Consider the following 18,552-nt stretch of genomic DNA (forward strand, 5'->3'; position numbering starts at 1 on the left):
TGGGTTTGCAGAGGTCAGGCAATTGTTGTCCAGAATTCCCTTGTTTAACAAAGAAAGTTAAGTTCCCAGTGAGGCCCATGGTTAGGAAGGGAGGGGATTAGGGAGAGGAGGAGGAGCCGAGCTGCCTCTTCCCGCCTGCTGGGGAACACGTGATCTCCCAGTACATAGATCGATGTGTGACCACTGAGCTAGAATGTGCTTTCTTAAATCAGAACAAAACAAGCATAGTTAACAGAGCATGATTAATATTTCTTAGTGATATTTCTTATAACTAATATCTAGTCCCCAATATTCTATTTCTTCCCCTAATATAAGAGATTTTCAAAGAATATCTATATAGCACAAAATAGTTTCATAATCATTACACCTTTCACTATAAAATCCTATCTAATAAGGAGGGAATATGCTAATTGACTGCCACGCCCTCAAAGATGGCGGTGCCCAGAGCCACAAGATAGTGGCACCCAGTCCCCTCAGCCCCGCCAGGGCAGCAGGTGCTTGACACGGCCAGACCCACCCCCAAAAGGGTTTAGCCATTCTGTGTGCCTGCCTCCAGAGACACCCAGTCCCCTCATCCCCCCAGCCGCCCAGGGACAGCCCAAGGCACAGGCAAGCCGCCAATGGCAGCTGTCCAGCCACCCAGGGCCGCCCGAGGCTCAGATAACCAGGGTCAGCCGAGGCTTGTGCTGACAGCAGTGGCAGCAGCAGAGGTGTGATGAAGGCATTTCCTTCCCCTGATTGCCGGGTTGCATCCCGCCCCTGAGGGCTCCCGGACTGTGAGAGGGGGCAGGCTGGGCTGAGGGACCACCCTCCAGTGCATGAATTTTCATGCACTGGGCCTCTAGTATTACAATAAAGTTTCATTTTACAAGGTGTTGCTCTGGTGCACTTTGCATCACAGGCTTCAAAGTGCATTTCAATAACTTGGCAAGAAAGCATGTCATGAATAAATTTTAAGTTGGTTGACATCTCTGTCACTTAACTCCAAACCTTTTTAAAATTCCAGTCAAATTTACCACTTAACCCATAGATTGATGTGGATATTTTTCATAGATATTGCTTTTATTATGAATCATTACAGTTGATGAGAAAACATAGGCAGTAAAATCTCAGATATCTCTTGCAGCAATATCTTTGCTGATATATTTCCCAATGCAAAAGAAACAAAGGAGAAAATAAACAGATGGGATGACATCAAACTAAAAAGCTTCTCATAGCAAAGGAAATTATCCACAAAATGAAAAGGGAACCCACTGTATGGGATAAAATATCTGGCAATGATACATCTGATAAGGGGTTAATTGCCAAAATGTATAAAGAACTTATACAACTCAACACCAGGAAGACAAACAACCCAATTAAAATATGGGCAAAGGACCTGAATAGACACTTCTCCAAAGAGGACATACAGATGGCCAATAAACATACAAAAAATGTTCAAAGTCACTAATCATCAGAGAGATGCAAATTAAAACCACAATGAGATATAGCCTCACACTTGCCAGAATGACAACCATCAATAAGTGCTGGTGAGGATGTGCATAAAGGGAACCCTAGTACACTGATGCAAACACTGTGGAAAACAATATGAAGTTTCCTCAAGAAATTAAAAATGGAGCAGCCTTTTGACTCAGTAATCCTACTTCTGGGAATATAGCCTAAGAACCCTGAAACACCAATTCGAAAAAATATCTGCACCCCTACGTTCATAGCAGTGTTATTTACAACTAGAGGCCCGGTGCATGAAATTCTTGCACAGGGGGTGGCGGGGGAAGAGGGGTTGGGAGGGTCCCTCAGCCTAGCCTGCGCCCTCTTGCAATCCGGGACCCCTCAGGGGATGTCTGACTGCTGGACTTCCCTCTCGAAATCTGGGACTGCTGGCTTATAACCGCTGGCCAGCCTACCTTTCTGATCACCCCTAACCCGTCTGCCTGCCTGCCTGATCACCCCTAACCACTCTGCTTGTCTGCCTGATGGCTCCTAACCACTCTGCCTGCCTGCTCACCCCTATCCACCTCTGCCTGCTTGCCTGATCATATGTAACCGCCTCTGCCTGCCTGCCTGATCAGCCCTAACCATTTGCCTTCTTGCCTGATCGCCCCTAACTGCCTCTGCCTTGGTCCCATCACCACAGCTTTGTCTGGAAAGACGTCTGGAACGATGTCCGGAAGGTCATTTGGCTGTCTGGTCTAATTAGCATATTATGCTTTTATTATTATAGATAGCTAAGTTCTGTCAACAGCCAAAGTGCCCATTAGTAGGTGAATGGATAAAAAAAGCTGTGGAAACGGAGCAAAGATGGTTGCTGACAGGAAGGCAGACTGCAAGATAATGTATGAGTGAGAGAACGAAAGGAGAGTGTGTGGATGTGCGGAGAGTGTCTATTTGTGAGTGAGGGACATCTATATTCCAAGGGACTGATGGGGACTGCTGACCAGGCAGCCTCCACTGCTGCAGAAATCTCTCCTGGAGCAACCAGCTCTGCTGCAGATACTGTGCCATCTTGAAGGGGAGAGTGGCTGTGATCAGAAGCCTAGCCTTACCTTTAATTTGGAAGATTCGGATACCTCCTAGGACCCTACAACCACAACACTCAGGGACCAGTTGGGAACCCACAAACACCGGGTCTCAAGCAGCGCGAATACACAGACTCGGAGGAACTGTGCACCTTCTAAGGGAAAGGTCAGATTTCGCCCAGAGAAAGGTGAAGTCTGCGATCCAGGCTGAATGGAGAAACGCGCTCAGTGGAATCTGGAGGTTCAGAGGAAGTCTGTGCTCACAAAATCTGCGTACGTAGGGGCCAGCATAGTCTGCAAATGTGGAAGCGGGTGCACAGGGCTGCTGGAAGAAGGGAACTCTAGAAATCAGCCTATAGCTGGGCTGGGCACAAGAAGGCAGCCTGAAGCTTTATCAGGAAGCCGGCTGCTCTGTGCCAGGGGAAAAAGACTTGCACAGAGACATGAGCAGAGTCATGCTCAGTGCAGGGGCGGAAAAAGTCGCAAGTTCACGCACTTACTCTGGCTCTTTTTTCTCTTTAAATCCTTGCTTTTGATTACTAAGCCTAGTACATAGGATGGCCCAATTAAAAACAGTCTCAGAGACTGCAGGGGAAAGTTGTTTTTGTGAAACCTGGGGATCAGAGTGGGGAGAAACGATCAGAAAACCAGCTCTGAGGCAGTCCATACCCCCAAAACAGAATTTGTAAACAAATTCTAAATACTGGATAGAGAGGACTTATAGCCCCAGATGTCAAAACAGAAACACTGCCACCCAGGGGTTGAATCACAAACTGACTTTTGTGTAAATACAACCACAGGCAGGCTGAGTAACAAAGAAATACAGGGTGCTTGAAAACAAGATTGTGGCTTAAGACACAGAGGAGCTGTGGAATGCAGGGAACTTCAATACTGTCCTGACTACCTAAGAGGAAACAGGCGTGCCAAACAGAACAGTAGAGAAAGTTAATGACCTTCCCTTCTGCACATTTTTATTTTTTATCTTTTACTTAAGAAACTAAATTTTTTTTCTTTTTTCTCAATTGATTTTATCCTTTTAATTATTATATTTTTTATTTGTAATCAGTATTATTACTACTACTATTTTACCTTTTTTAAAAGTTTCATTTTATTTTCTCTTTATTTTATTTTATTTTATTTTATTTTGGAATTAGTGTTCTACATTCTATTATCATTTTTCCTTTAGTATCATTTTACTCTATCTCAACTTTACCTTTATTCCAACACTCTCTTCTTCACTTTTCCCTTTCTGTGGTCCTGTTTTTCTTACCCCATTCCTGCTTTAGATTTTCCTTATTCCTTCTTTTTACGCCCTGTTAAAAATTCATCATGGTTATATATCTAATTTCCGATACCCTGCTCCCAGTCCATACACACTTTTCTATTCTCTTCAACTATCCAAATTTTTTCTCTCTTCACTTTTTTGTTGTTGTTTTTATTTATTTATTTATTTTGTTTTATTTTGTTTTGTTTTACCCTTCTTTCTCTCTGTCCTATTGTTGTTGTTAGTTTGATTGTTGATTAGAATGTTTGTTTGTTTCTCTCTTTTTTTTTTTTTTGCTTCTGTTTTTCCTCTCCTCACTTGATATTAGTTGTTATTTGTAGTTTGCATTCATATCTGGGTATTAGTTGTTTGCATTGTTTTTTATTAGCTGTTCTATTGGAGTTTTTTCCCCATATATATAGTTTTTCTCCTTTCTTTCTTATCCTCTTTCTTTTCTCTCTTACTTTTTTTCCTTTTCTCAATATCATTTTTGAACTCTTTTTTTTAATCCCCAAATTCTCTTTTCTCTGGTGGTAACCTTTATTTGGGGTTATTAGTATCGTGAATACATGTGTGTTCAGTGCCATGTGCATTGTGCCTTGCTGTGTTGTATTTTGTACCTTTAAATCAATGCAGGAGAGAGAGAGCTACATAACCAGAAACCCAAAGAGGTACTGGTACTGGCACAAGAACAGACATATAGACCAATGGAACAGAATAGAGAACCCAGAAATTGACCCAAGCCATTATGCTCAATTAATATTTGACAAAGGAGGCAAGAGCATACAATGGAGTCAAAACAGTCTCTTTAATAAAATGGTGTTGGGAAAAAATGAAACTAGCCAGTTTCTTGGAAAATACAACCCACATTCATTAACTCAAAATTTTTACTAAGTATTTCCTCTGAATTCCAAGTTTCTGCCAGCTAACTCTTTGCTTTGCTCTCTGTGTTCTCTTAGTAATACTCTTATTGCCCTTCCTCTGCTATCATTGTATTACCCTAACTCCAAACTGATCATCAGGATTCCAACAATAACTCTACTTTTCACCTAACTTAGAGGTAGTAACCTATCTGTATCCCTGGTTAAGTACCACCAAGTAGCCATTTCATAACTTGTTCATGCAGCTTAATGGTCACTATCTGAATCTCAGTTATTCTGTACTCCAAATCTTTTTTCGCTGAGTCCCAGTATGGTACCCAAGGGAGAGTCTTTCAACAAACAATATAGTAGAATATAAAATTTTTCCAGTATAAAAATATTAAATTAATGATCTCAAATCATAAAAATTATAACATAAAAGAAGTGGAAGTAACAATAAAGCACCTGTAGTTTAATCCATTCCTTTAAAAAAAAAAGAAAACTAAAATGACTGTGGTTACATTATTTAAGTTTAGAATGAGATATTTTTCATTATATTGACCAGTAATAGAAGAATGCAGGTGTTTACTATTTAGTTTGAACAAATACAGAAATTATTTACACAGCTTTATTAATTGATGATTTTTGTGTATTTGGATAACTAAAAATAATATTTCTAGTTTAAAATCACTTCTTTACAGAGCTTAGAATTAGAAGTTGAACCGTGTCTGAAAAATAGAACACTAGTTATTGTAGGGAAAAATTCACATTTAAGGCTCAGTCTGTTTAGTGTTGGGAGCTAATTCCAGAAGGGCCACATGATTATCCATTGATGGGTTGAAAGAAATTAGTATCCTATCAAATAAAATAGTAATATGCAAATTAACCAGCACTCCATCACTCAATCACAAAGATGGTGGCGGCTACAAAGTTTCAATTATAGAAGATAAATAAATCCCAGAAAAAAAAGAGAGTCTGGGAGCTTGGGTCTCCCAGGGGCATGGCCAGCCTGGAAAAGGCCATCAGCCCCTCACCCAGGCTGGCCAGGCACCCCAGCGGGACCCATCCACCCTGAAGGGGCTGTGGCCATCCTGCAAACAGCCATCAGCCCCTCACCCAGGCTGGCCAGGCACCCCAGTGGGACACCCACCCTAATCCGGGACACCCTTCAGGGCAAACCAGCCGGCCCCCACCTGTGCACCAGGCCTCTATCCTATATAATAAAAGGTTAATATGAAAATTGACCCTAACAGCAAAATGACTGGGAATGACTGGTCACTATGACACACATTGACCACGAGGGGGCAGATGCTTAATGCAGGAGCTGCCCCCTGGTGATCAGTGCGCTCCCACAGGGGGAGCTCTACTCAGCCACAAGCCAGCCTGACAGCTGTCAGCACAATCGTGGTGGCCGGAGCCTCTCCTGCCTCCTCACCAGTGCTAAGGATGTCCGACTGCTGCTTAGGCCTGCTCCCCGCTAGCAAGTGGACATCCCCCGAGGGCTCCTGGGCTGCCAGAGGGATGTCTGACTGCCAGATTAGGCCCGATACCCCAGGGAGCAGGCCTAAGCCAGCAGGTGGACATCCCCCGAGGGGTTCCAGACTGTGAGAGGGCACAGGCCGGGCTGAGGGACGCCCCCCCCCCCCCAAGTGCACAAATTTTTGTGCACCGGGCCTCTAGTTTTATAAATATTTATTACATGTATATTGTTAATTACATATATGCAAATCAGTGCATTTTAATTTTATTCTTTTTAAATATTCATAATATATATTAGTTATAATGGTATATATACACTTTATAAGTAGGTATGGATATATTTTAGGTATATACTCAAAATATTTTTTGTTATGGGTATGAAATGTTCTTAAAGTTTGCAAATTGATAACCTACAGAAAAATACGATATAATGCATACCAATGTTCCCCATACTATTTAACTAAATAGTGCAGTTGTTTTAAGTAAATTCTATGGAACATAGGGTGCAAAGAGGAGGGAAATCTTTGACAGAACATGTTACTGAGTCAATACTTAGAAAATAAAGAAAAAAAGAAGGCTGAGAGTGAGAAAGAAAAGAAAAGAAATGTAAAAGAAAAAAACAGTAAGTCTGTACAATGCATTGTTAAAGTTACATCTTTTAGAAAACATTAAAAGTATCTACATTAACTATCCCTAGTTCTGAATAGAGTGGTTAACATATGTTTCCATGTACTACTACTAGCAACCAGAGGAACTTATGAAAGTCATACCTCAACATATCAACAGATATGAATATAAACACTACAGGCACGTGCACACACACACACACACACACACACACACACACACGAGGGGCTGGGGAATGAACCCTACACAAAATTTTAATTAAAAAATATTTTATTAGCTCTCCAATTAGCTTCTCTGTTTACTTCTTTTCTCCATTGAGACAGCCATTTTTCTCAACATTGTTCCATTATCTGCCTATAAAAATACACTCAAAATGATAATCAAGAGCCCTCTTCTTGTGAATTCTATAAGCTCACTCAGAGCGGTATTTCATGATGTGTTTTTGTTTAATAATATCTCTAAGACATCAGAGGATTTTTGAAGGGCTTTGCAATTGAAGGTTATAGGCTCTTCCACTCTTCCCTATCTTTCACCTGTTTTTTCCACTCCTATATAACCAATGGGATTCCATACTACCTAACATATTTGATCTATTTTCTTTCCACCTCCCATGCTCACCTTCTGTACCTGTGATTCTGAAATTGTGGTTGTCATAGAGAGAATTTTTCTAGGTAAAATAAAGTGTTTCTTTAAAAAAGTTGACAAATTACAGCCCTCTTCAGACTAAAATATACAATTTTTACCAAATTAGTGGGAAAAATGTCAGAAAAGGCTGAAACAGAAATTAAAATCCTTGATACTACATCTCTAAGTTTCGTTGCTGTTTAAGCTAATTCAGAGATTCATCTGACTCTGGCAATAATGATACAGTAGAGGAATAGAAAGGTGAGGGAGATGGGCTCTCCTTATTCTTAGGATGGAGACAAAAACATTTGCAGGCAAAACTGGGCATGCCTGGAGTACAAACAGTGGTCAGACCAGCTCCTGGAACCAGGTGTTTAGAAGAGACCCAAGGAGTACATTTCTCCATTTCTGTGAAACATTTCCTCATGCGTCCTTCCTAATTTTTCCTCTTCCCTTTCACTCATCAATAAGCCTATATTTTACCAATTTATTTTTATGTTTTTTGGTTATATTTTCCTGTTGATTTATTGTCTCTTATAGTCCCCTAATTTTCTTTCTCTATTTGTTTTGTTTTCTTTAAATCTAGCTCTATCATTTTCTCTTCCCTCTCCCTATCATTTAATCATGTTCTTGCACTCCGAAAGTTTTTCACTCCTTCTACTTGTCCTCATGTTCATTGTTACTCAATTATATCCCATGCCTATCTTGTCATCATTTCTAAAAACAGAAACAAAACAAACTTTACTGTTGATTGCTTTCAAGCAATATGTGTGCTTCCCACCATCTTCCATTCTAAACATTTGATGTATAAAATAAAAATGTTCAATTTATTCTTCAATACTAACTATTTTCTCTTGAATGGTATTTTTCCTGCATATAAGTGAAACTCATAAAATGAGATATTTTCCTTTTTTTGTTTTTGGACTTTACTACCATATTTAGAGTCTAGCTTATTATTTTTTGCATATATTTTAATGCATAAATTTCAAAACTATGACTATGTATGTAAGTTTTTTAATTATTATTTTTTATTTATTAAATTAATTAGGGTGACTTTGGTCAACATGAATACATAGGCTTCAGGTGTGGGTTTCTATATTGCACTGTATGTCCACCATCCAGAGTTATAAGTAAATTTTTATGTACATTTTCCCCCCACCATTTGAACATACCTTTAAATCATATTGACAAGAAAAAAGTCTGTGTTCTAAATTAAATTACAGCATCTGGAGAATGAGAGAGAGAGTGAGCAGTTAGCCTGTTAATACCTGAGGTCCAGCTGACAAAAAACTGCTCACATTCCTAAATGAGTGTTGGAGCTTTGAATCAACATCCAGGAGTCTAGTGGCTCACCACTAGACCACCACTGCATCCTGCATATGCATAAATTTTCAGGACTGTTGCCTGTAACCAATCAAAAGTAATAAATATTCCTTCCTTACAGGCGGTGCTGCTATTATAAAACTGACCCCATTTTACCTTATCCCATCTCGTCCTCTGTAGCAAATATAAATTCTTTCAAAGCAATTTACATGTTTCTTCCCCCAAAACATAATGTATAAAAAGCACTCCTCCGCCCTGGCCAGGTTGTTCAGTGGGTTAGAGTGTCATCCTGATACACCAAGGTTGTGGTTTGATTCCTAGTCAGGGCACATATAAAAACATGAATGCATGAATAAGTGGAACAACAAATTGATCTCTCTCTCCCTCTCTTTCTCTCAAAATCAATCAATCAATAAAAAATTTGAAGTGCTCCTCAACTCTTTCACAATGGACACATTGCCTTTTCTACCTACTGCTGCTGCTTCTGGTTTAGACTTCATGTCCCAGGACCTGGTCCTTCATGGCCCAATAAATCCTTTCTTTAAAAAAAGGCTTTGCCAGCAATTGTTTGTTGATTTATTGCTGGTAATCATTCTGGCAGGTGTGAGGTAATATCTCATTGTGGTTTTAATTTTCATCTCTGTGATGATTAGTGATGTTGAGCATTTTTTTCATAATGTCTATTGTCCATCTGTAAATCCTAGACACAGGCAACAGTGTGCTGATAACCAGAGGAAAGGGGGAGTTGGGGTTTGGTGGAGGTGGACAAAGGCAGGGAAAATAGGGACATCTGTAATAATGTCAATAAGAAAAATAAAATTAAAAAATTAAAAGACTTTCAGTCATGGAAGTTAAGATTTTGTTTAACAATATCTTGCACCTTATTTTTAACTTTCCATGTATCTTGGGGAATTTTCCATGTTAATGCTTACAGAGTTTCTTAACTCTATATGGTTGATTATTATTCAATCGATAGCAAATTATTATCAACATTTCTATTCCTGTCATGTCCTCCATGATTCAGGCTGGCTTATTGCTTTCTAGCATTCCAAAAGTTTCCTTCTCTTTCTTCTATTTTAAGTTCTTAAATCCATATGTTATTGTGAAATTAGTAAGATTTCATTACTCTAAAATTATGTTGTTCATGTTTAGTGCAAGTTGGAAGCAATTTTAAAATATATTTTTATTGATTGCAGAGAGGAAGGGAGAGGGAGAGAGAGATAAAAACATTAATGATGAGAAAGAATCATTGATTGGCTACCTCCTGCATGCCCACTACTGGGGATTGAGCGCGTAACCCGGACTGGGAATCAAACCAGTGGCCACTTGGTTCCTGGGTCATTGATCAACCACTGAGCCACACCAGGCTAGGCAAAAAATTTTAAGTCCAATTTCTCTGTAGTTATATACACTGGTGTTTGATAATTCAGTCAGACAATGGAATTTAATCCTAGTTAACTGAAATACAGGGTGACAAAATAAATAGTAGTCTATCTTCCTTATATATGGAGATGTGATATTAGGTAAAAAGACAAAGGCAGAGCCCAACATTTTTCAGGGGTCCTCAAACTTTTTATACCGCGGGCCAGTTCACCGTCCCTCAGACCGTTGGAGGACTGGACTATAGTTTAAAAAAAACCTATGAACAAATTCCTATGCACACTGCACATATCTTATTTTGAAGTAAGAAAACAAAACGGGAACAAATGCAATATTTGTATTTGCATGTGGCCCGCGGGCCATAGTTTGAGGACCCCTGATTTAGATGTATGCACTTATTTTTCCTTTTGTTCTTTCTCTTTGTTTAATTAGATGGATGTTTGAGCCTATGGCGAAGTCAATTACTTTTCCATTTCTAGGTAAGGAGAAGTCAGTACAATAATAATTCAATTTAATAATAAATAAGTTAATTAAATCATAAATCAAAACCAGCCTTCAAGTTCTTAAAACAAAAGTCACCTTAGTGTTGAAGAATGAAGCAAATCATCATAAAAAAAGAATAAACCTTAGCCTGGTACTAGCACAAGAGGAGGCATATAGATCAATGGAACAGAACAGAGGATGCAGAAATCAACCCAAGCCACTATGCTCAATTAATATTTGACAAAGGAAGCAGGAGCATACAATGCAGTAAAGACAGTCTCTTCAATAAATGGTGTTTGCATGAAAAATGAAACTAGACCACCGACTTACACCATACACAAGAATAAACTCACAATGGATAAATGTAAGCTGAAAAACTATAAAAATCCCTGAAGAAAACATAGGCAGCAAAATATCAGATATCTCATGTAGCAAAATGTTCACTGATACAATGCTGAGGGCAAAAGAAACAAAGAAAAAAGGAAACAAATGGGACTACATAAATAAAAAGCTTCTGCACAGCAAAATAAGCCAGCATCAAAATGAAAAGGAAAACCACTGTATGGGAGAACATATTTGTCAATGATACAGCTGATGAGGGGTTAATAGCCAAAATATATAAAGTACTCATACAACTCAACAATAGGAAGGCAGATAACCCAATAAAAAATAGGCATGAGATTTAAATAGACACTTCTCTGAAGAGGACATACAAATGGCCAAGAGACTTGAAAAAATACCCAAAGCCATTAATCATCAGAGAGATGCAAATTAAAACGACAATGAGGTACTGCCTCACACCTGTTAGAATAACTACCATCAATAAATCAACAAATGATAAGTGCTGGGAAGGATGTGGAAAAGGGAATCCTAGTACACTACCAGGTTGGAATACAGACTGATACAGCCACTATACAAAACAATGTAGAGTTTCCTAAAAATATTTAAAATGGAACTGCCATATTCCTAGTGATCCCACTTCTAGGAATATATCCTAAGAAACCCAAAACACCAATCAGAAAGAATGTATGCACCCTATGTTCAGAGCAGTGCAATTTATAGTGGCTAAGATCTGAAATTAGTTCAAGTGTCCATCAGTAGATGAGTGGGTAAAAACACTGTGGTAATTTATATCATGGGATACTATGCAGCTGTAAAAAGAAGGATCTGTTACTCTTTAAGGCAGCATGGAGGGACTGGGAGAGTATTACACTAAGTGAAACAAGCCAGTCAGAGAAAGACAAGTATCACATGATCTCACTTATATGTGGAATCTAATGAACATAATACCGACAAACAAAATAGATCCAGACACATGGAAGCAGGCAACAGTCTGAGGATCCTCAGAGGGAATGTGGTAGGAGAGAGAAGAGATCAACCTAATAATTTATATGCATATTCAATTAACCCATGGACACAGACAATAGTGGGGTGAAGGCCTAGAAAGGGGTAGGAGTGGGAAGGATGGAGGTCAATGGGGAGGAAAAAGAGGGACATCTGTAATGCTTTCAACAATAAAGAAAAATTTTTAAAAAGAAGAAATCTTGTCTACCACCATTCTACATTAGAACATGAGATACAAATTAAGTTCTCAATTAATATAATTAGAATATATTTAGGTAAATGGAACCTCTGGGATTCTTCTTGCTCAGCATTCATCTTTGTTTAAAATGAAACTAGAGGCCCAGTTCATGGGATTTGTGCACTAGGGGGCCCGCTGCAGGAACAGCCACTCATTCTGGTTAGCCAAGACATTTTGAACCTGCCCCCTGAGCAGCTTCTCCTGCTGTGGGAGCACACTGACCACCAGAGGCAGCTCCTGCGTTGAACATCTGCCCCCTGGTGGTCAGTGCCCAACATAGCGACTGGTCGTTCCACCATTCAGTTGCTGGGCTTTTATTATATAGAATTGTGACATGAATCTATTTTGCTCAAAAGTTTGACATATTACCTTGTCAAATAAGAAGACTGAAGCTCTAATTAGTCATATTTATTTCTTTATTAGTAAATATATATTGAATGCCTATGTAAAAGTGTCAATGATTTTATGTCTGTTTGCTGCAGGCTGCTAATTATCATTATATGCTATAACTGCATTGTGATCATGAAAAATATTTTATTATTAATTTTTTCTGTTCTGGTTATGATTTTAACATAAGAAGAGTTAAACCATGTGTTATGTATAATCTATTCAAGTTCTGTTAGCATAGCATTAGAAAGTAGTATTAATTTTATTGTGCTTAAATTTAGAAGTTCTGCATAGAGCTAACAAGAAGGAACCGTAATTTTCTCATGGCCACTTGCATTTTCTGGTTTCTCAGGGTATAAATAATCGGATTCAGGAAGGGTGTGATAACAGTGTAAAATACAGAAAGGATTTTATTGCCTGCAAAACTATTGAATGGCCAGGCATAGATAAAGATACAAGGTCCAAAGAACAGAGTGACTACAATGACATGTGCAGACAATGTGGACAGAGCCTTGGAGAGCCCTCCAGATGATCTTTGCCACACAGTGACCAGGATGACAGCGTAGGAGACAAGCAGGAGGATGAAACAGATAAGTGAGAGCAGCCCACTGTCAGCAATGACAAATAGTTCCAGGGTATATGTTTGGATACAAGCAAGCTTAATCACAAGGGGAAGGTCACAAAATATACTGTCTACAACATTGGGGCCACAGAAAGGCAAATTCACTATTAATACCATCTGGCTCATGGTGTGTATAAACCCAATTATCCACGAAAGTATCACAAACCCCTTCAGCAAGCGATAGCTCATGATTGTCCTGTAGTGCAGAGGTTTACATATGGCTACGTATCTGTCAAAGGCCATGACTATCAAAAGAGTCATCTCAGCACCCCCGAAGAAGTGCATAAAGAACATCTGGGTCATGCAGCCCCATATGGAGATGGTCTTGTGTTCAGCGAGCAAGTCTGTGATCATCTTGGGTGTGGTGACAGTGGAGACACACATGTCCAAAAAAGAGAGGTTTCCAAGGAGGAAGTACATGGGAGAATGAAGGGTGGCGCTAAATGTCACTGTGACTATAATGAGGATGTTTCCCAATGCAGTAGCACTGTAGACCAAGGAGAATGTCACCAAGAAGAAAATCTGAAGTCCCCATTGTCCAGAAAATCCTAGTAAAATAAATTCAGTCACTACAGATTCATTTTTGAGATCCATTTACTCAAATCAGAAAAGTCCCAGAAGTTCTTTCTACAAAAAGAATAAAGAAAAGTAAGCCACAGTTAGCACCAATGTTTTTCTATTTCTAGTTAATGAATAATAGTTGGTGATAGGAGAGCATCTGAAATATATCAGCACATCACTATTTATAATTAGAGATTAGTTTATGGGTCACATCACTTAGTAACAATATTCTTATAGTTACTAATTAAAGAGCATTTGAAATTGTGAAATTTTGTTTTCTACTGTATTCTATCAAATAATACTCATCAATTGATCATGACTTTGTCACTAATGTGTTCATGTGAAAAAATTAGATAAGTAACTAGATTAATATTTATTTTGCATTTTTATTATAATCTCATATATGTGTCACCCTTTGAGATTACGTTTCCTCAATAAATGATATTAGGATTTGGAGATGAGGGAACTGTATTGTCCTATATCTTTGAAGTAATTTGCTAAGGTTATTCTATCATTCTAAAATAAACAAGTGTACACACACAAAATTAGAAACTAATTTATACATGTAAATGAGTCTTTGGATTCATTAAAAATAATTTTGCTTCTTAGTTTCTGTTGTGTAGTATACTGAGAAACATGGGCTCAGTCTCAGATATTTTTCAGCTTGTTTTCAGTGAGGAGTGTGTGTATTATGTGTAAGTGTATATATAAGTGGTTTTTTAGGAATAAATAATGAAATAATTCAATCCTAACATATAGATTTTTCCAGGTTGTAATATACCATACTAAATTGTCTTTACTCAACTTTTTAGACATTGTTCATGAGATCTAGAGTGATCAGAATCGATTAGTAACATTAGATGAACCTATACATTAGGGAAAATAAAGATGAAGGTGACAACCTTCAGGGGTACAGGGAGTGGATGCTGAATGATGGACTGTGGGCCTGGAGGAGCACACGAGGACCGCCCTCACACCATGCCTTCTCTGAAGGGTTGTGCTGCATTATTATCATGTGAGTGAGCAGAAATTTTGATGTTGAGACTTTTGTGACAGTGGTTGCAATAATTAGAGAATGAAAGTCTTGATAATTATTAGATGGAATGAATATGCCAGTTATAATTTGGGAATGAATACTTTTGTTACATGGAATTTTATGCCCCATGATACAACAACAGAAAAACTCGGCTCAGTGCCTGGAGCATGGGCCCAAGCACCGAAGAGTTGTGGGTCATTTCCTGGTCAAGGGCACCTACCCAGGTTGCAGGTGCGAACCAGGCCCCAATTGGGGCATGTAGGGGAGGCAACCAATCAATTGGTATCTCAGATCAATGTCTCTCTTTCTCTCTCTTTCTCTCTTCCTCTTCCTACTTCTCCTCTCTCCCTCGCTCCCTCCCTTCCACTCTCTCTAAAAATCAATGTAAAAAATATTCTTGGGTGAAGATTAACAACAATTAATACAATTAAGTATAAATTGATTGAGAAATATTTTATTGTGTCATTTTACCTGGGAGGGAAAGCTGGCATTTATTTATGTGATGACTTTCCCAGCATTTGTTTCTCTTCTTCCTTTGTCAAGCAAGCTTTCTAAAAATATTTCTTTAGTTCTACACTCTATATGCCTATTCTTATACTATGAGTATACAAAGGCAATATAAATAAAAGGAAAGAAATAATCATACAGTTTAGACAAAAATTCTATTAGGGAAGAAAAATTTCTTTCTTTTGAATAATTAATTGTACATTTTATTTAATTACTTTTACTTGATTTTTGATGCACTTTGGATAATAATATTAGAGTTAGGAATGAAATTAGTAATATTTATTCTCCATCCCTTATTTAGTAATTAAAAATTTAAGATCCACATAATTAAGTAAATCCTCACAAGTCTTAGAGACAGGACTACCCCAAAGGGATGTGGTGAGTATAAGACAAGATAATACATGTATAAGCTCTTGGTCAGGCTCAGAATGAGTGCCTAGAGGGTTTGTGTTGAATTTGAGTCATTCATGCAAATCCAAGATTACAATCCTTGGAATTTTCCATATAAATCTCTTTTAGGAAAGGAATGAGCCAATACTTGTTTTATTAAGTACTTGGATATGAACATTTTTGTTCTTGCTCATGCATTAATATACAAGCAATTTATTCAAGTAATTATTTCCTTCCTCTTTCATTATAGGCAATTTAAGAAAATCAATACAATTTTGATCTTTATTTGATTTTATGGTTTTTAAAAATTATAAATAGTTATGCTAAGTTACAGATGGACTTCAAAAACATAACGCTCAGTAAAAGAAGCCTGGCATGATAGACCACATGTGGTGTAATTTCATTTATTGGCCTTGGTAACACAAATTCATAGAGACAGAGGTATAGTGGTGGTCACCTTGAGCTGGGGATTGAGTGAGTTGGGGATTGAGGGCACGATTTTTCTTTCTGTGATGATGAAAATTATTTAAAATAAGATTGCAGTCATAGTTGGATAGCTATGCAAATGTAAAAATCATTAAAATGTGTACTTAAAACAGGTAAAGTTTATACCATGTGAATTATATTCAATAAAACTTGAACTATTATTTTACTTTTGCTCTTATTCTTAAGTTGAAATTATTTATGCAAACCAGAGCTTGAGCTAGAAAAAAAATCTATGATAATATTAAAAAAATAAAACCTTAAAAATTTATTTTTAATATATTACTTTAGCATTTTAAATTCAGCGTTCTAGAATGGTCCAGCAGCTTGTACTCAAATATCTTGCAGTAGAAGACAATCAACAACATACTGCAAATCCCATCCAATCTAGTTTTAAAGTTTCTTAGTGTCCCCTATTTAAATTTATGTTTTTTACTGCCCTATGTATAAGGAAACTTGCTATTCTCTGGTTTTGTTTAGCAGTATTGTTAATACTTTCCCGACTAGTTAAAATACTCATAATAAGTGTCCTGAATTATTTTACGTTTCCCTAAATTTGAACATCTTGTAAGGACTTCTCTCTCTTTACTCATTTAAGATCACATTTATATTTATGGTCTAATGGTAAGTTTTATACAGAGATTTTTCCAAATATCTAGCTCTAGTCACTAATTCTCCCTCATCAGCTCCTTCTCTAATATGCTTACTTACATGTTCTGTCAACACCTGAAACTTGATAAAAAGAAAAATATTCCTATTCTGTAAATAATTATGAGTTTCTAGCTTTTGCATTATTTTTGATGATGGCATGAGTTATCTGGATGCTCAGGATTTACTTTCCTTAAATTTAGTCATCATTCCTAATAACTTACCACCTACTGTCAAATTTTACTCTGCTACGTCACTTTGAGAGCATATATCCTTTAAATTTTCATAAAAATTGTTGGTTATAGCTCATTGTGAAATAGAATGTGACCTCCCAGTGAGAAGATTTCATATCTCAAAATCACATCCTTTCCTTTCAGCAAACACAAAATTAACTAAAACAGCATCTTCAGTACATTAAACGTCTAATGAATTAACTCTCTAGAATATTTTCTCTTACCTGTTCTAAAGGCATAGTATGAGGCACGACATGTTCACAGGATTATTTAATATAAAAATCTACCTTTCACACTCTGCGGTGCACTGTATACTACTCTGCATACTATGATCTGCCTCTTTTGTAAAGATGTGAACCACTTTGGAGGCATATCTGTTGGAGCTCTGGGAATCCAAATTTCAGTGGGAGTTGTTAAAACACTGAAGCTGCTGCCCTAGCATGACCAGGAGAGAGGTTTATACTTAATTTCGGGCCCTGTAATATGCTGCTGTTGTCTCTGAGCATCGGCATGATTAAAATAGGCATGAGAGTATTGGATGATTCATTGCACTATAGTAAGTATAGACATTTTTTATTTAATGGATCCCTCCTTTCCCTCACATGACTCCCAAACTATCATCTCCCCTCCTTCTGACAACTTTGTGGGTAATTTATTAGATGAATAATATCCAAAATATTCTGAGCCTAACATCTCAATATAACAATTGATGTACATATGTTATAGATTCATTACTAAAAGCATATATTAAGTACAACATTAACATATGCAGAAATTAGAAGTTATAAAGAGAAAATTAAGATATGTTAAGTAATTTAAAATGTGATATACATTAATGGTACAATGAACAGTTTTATGCTCACTAAATTATTAATAATAATGTTTTTATTTAGGTATCCTGCTATTGAAATCAGACAACCAATGGGTCAGAGCTGCCTTTCACTATTTGAGCCAATTAAGCAGAGACAGGGTGGAATAATAGATGAATGGTTATCCCAATAATGCTGGCAGTATGAACGAGCAGCAGGTCATCCACAAAAATCTGCTCTCTATCCCTCCCCCCATAAACCAACTGCTTATATGGGGTACAAGGACAAAGATTACAGGGGGGAAATGGGCAAAAGGAATAAGAATGGATGTAATGGTTATACATTATAGGCAATGTGGGCTGAGAGTTTGCAAAGGGCCGGGGTGGCATCCAGGGACTCCATTGTTTCCTTTCCACAACAAAGTTGTTCATCTTTCCATGATAATAGGCAGCTCTCTTTTGGGGAAAATGGGACACATTTCCAGGTGAGCTTCCAGGTCCCATATAACTCGCAACCAGATTAGAATGTGCTTTCTTTTTCTTTAAAAAAAATTGATTTCAGAGAGGAAGGGAGAGGGAAAGAGATAGAAACATTAATGATGAAAGAGAATCATTGATTGGCTGCCTCCTGCATGACCCACACTGGGGATGGAGCCCTCCCCCGGGCATGTGCCCTGATGGTGAATCACGTGATCTCCCAGTTCACAGATCGATGTGCAACTGTTATATTGTAAATCAG

General features: G+C 37.8%; 1 protein-coding gene across 1 annotated transcript; it reads right to left on the minus strand.

Moving 5' to 3' along the window:
* Positions 1-12,802: 12,802 nt before the first annotated feature.
* Positions 12,803-13,741, minus strand: LOC139003566 (olfactory receptor 4L1-like). Its single transcript, XM_070405599.1, has one exon. The coding sequence runs from the start codon at positions 13,739-13,741 to the stop codon at positions 12,803-12,805; it is 939 nt and encodes a 312-aa protein (XP_070261700.1).
* Positions 13,742-18,552: the final 4,811 nt, after the last annotated feature.

The sequence above is a fragment of the Myotis yumanensis genome, unplaced genomic scaffold (assembly GCF_028538775.1).
Source record: "Myotis yumanensis isolate MYYU_CA2020_CCGP unplaced genomic scaffold, mMyoYum1.0.hap1 SCAF_1, whole genome shotgun sequence".
NCBI lineage: Eukaryota > Metazoa > Chordata > Mammalia > Chiroptera > Vespertilionidae > Myotis > Myotis yumanensis.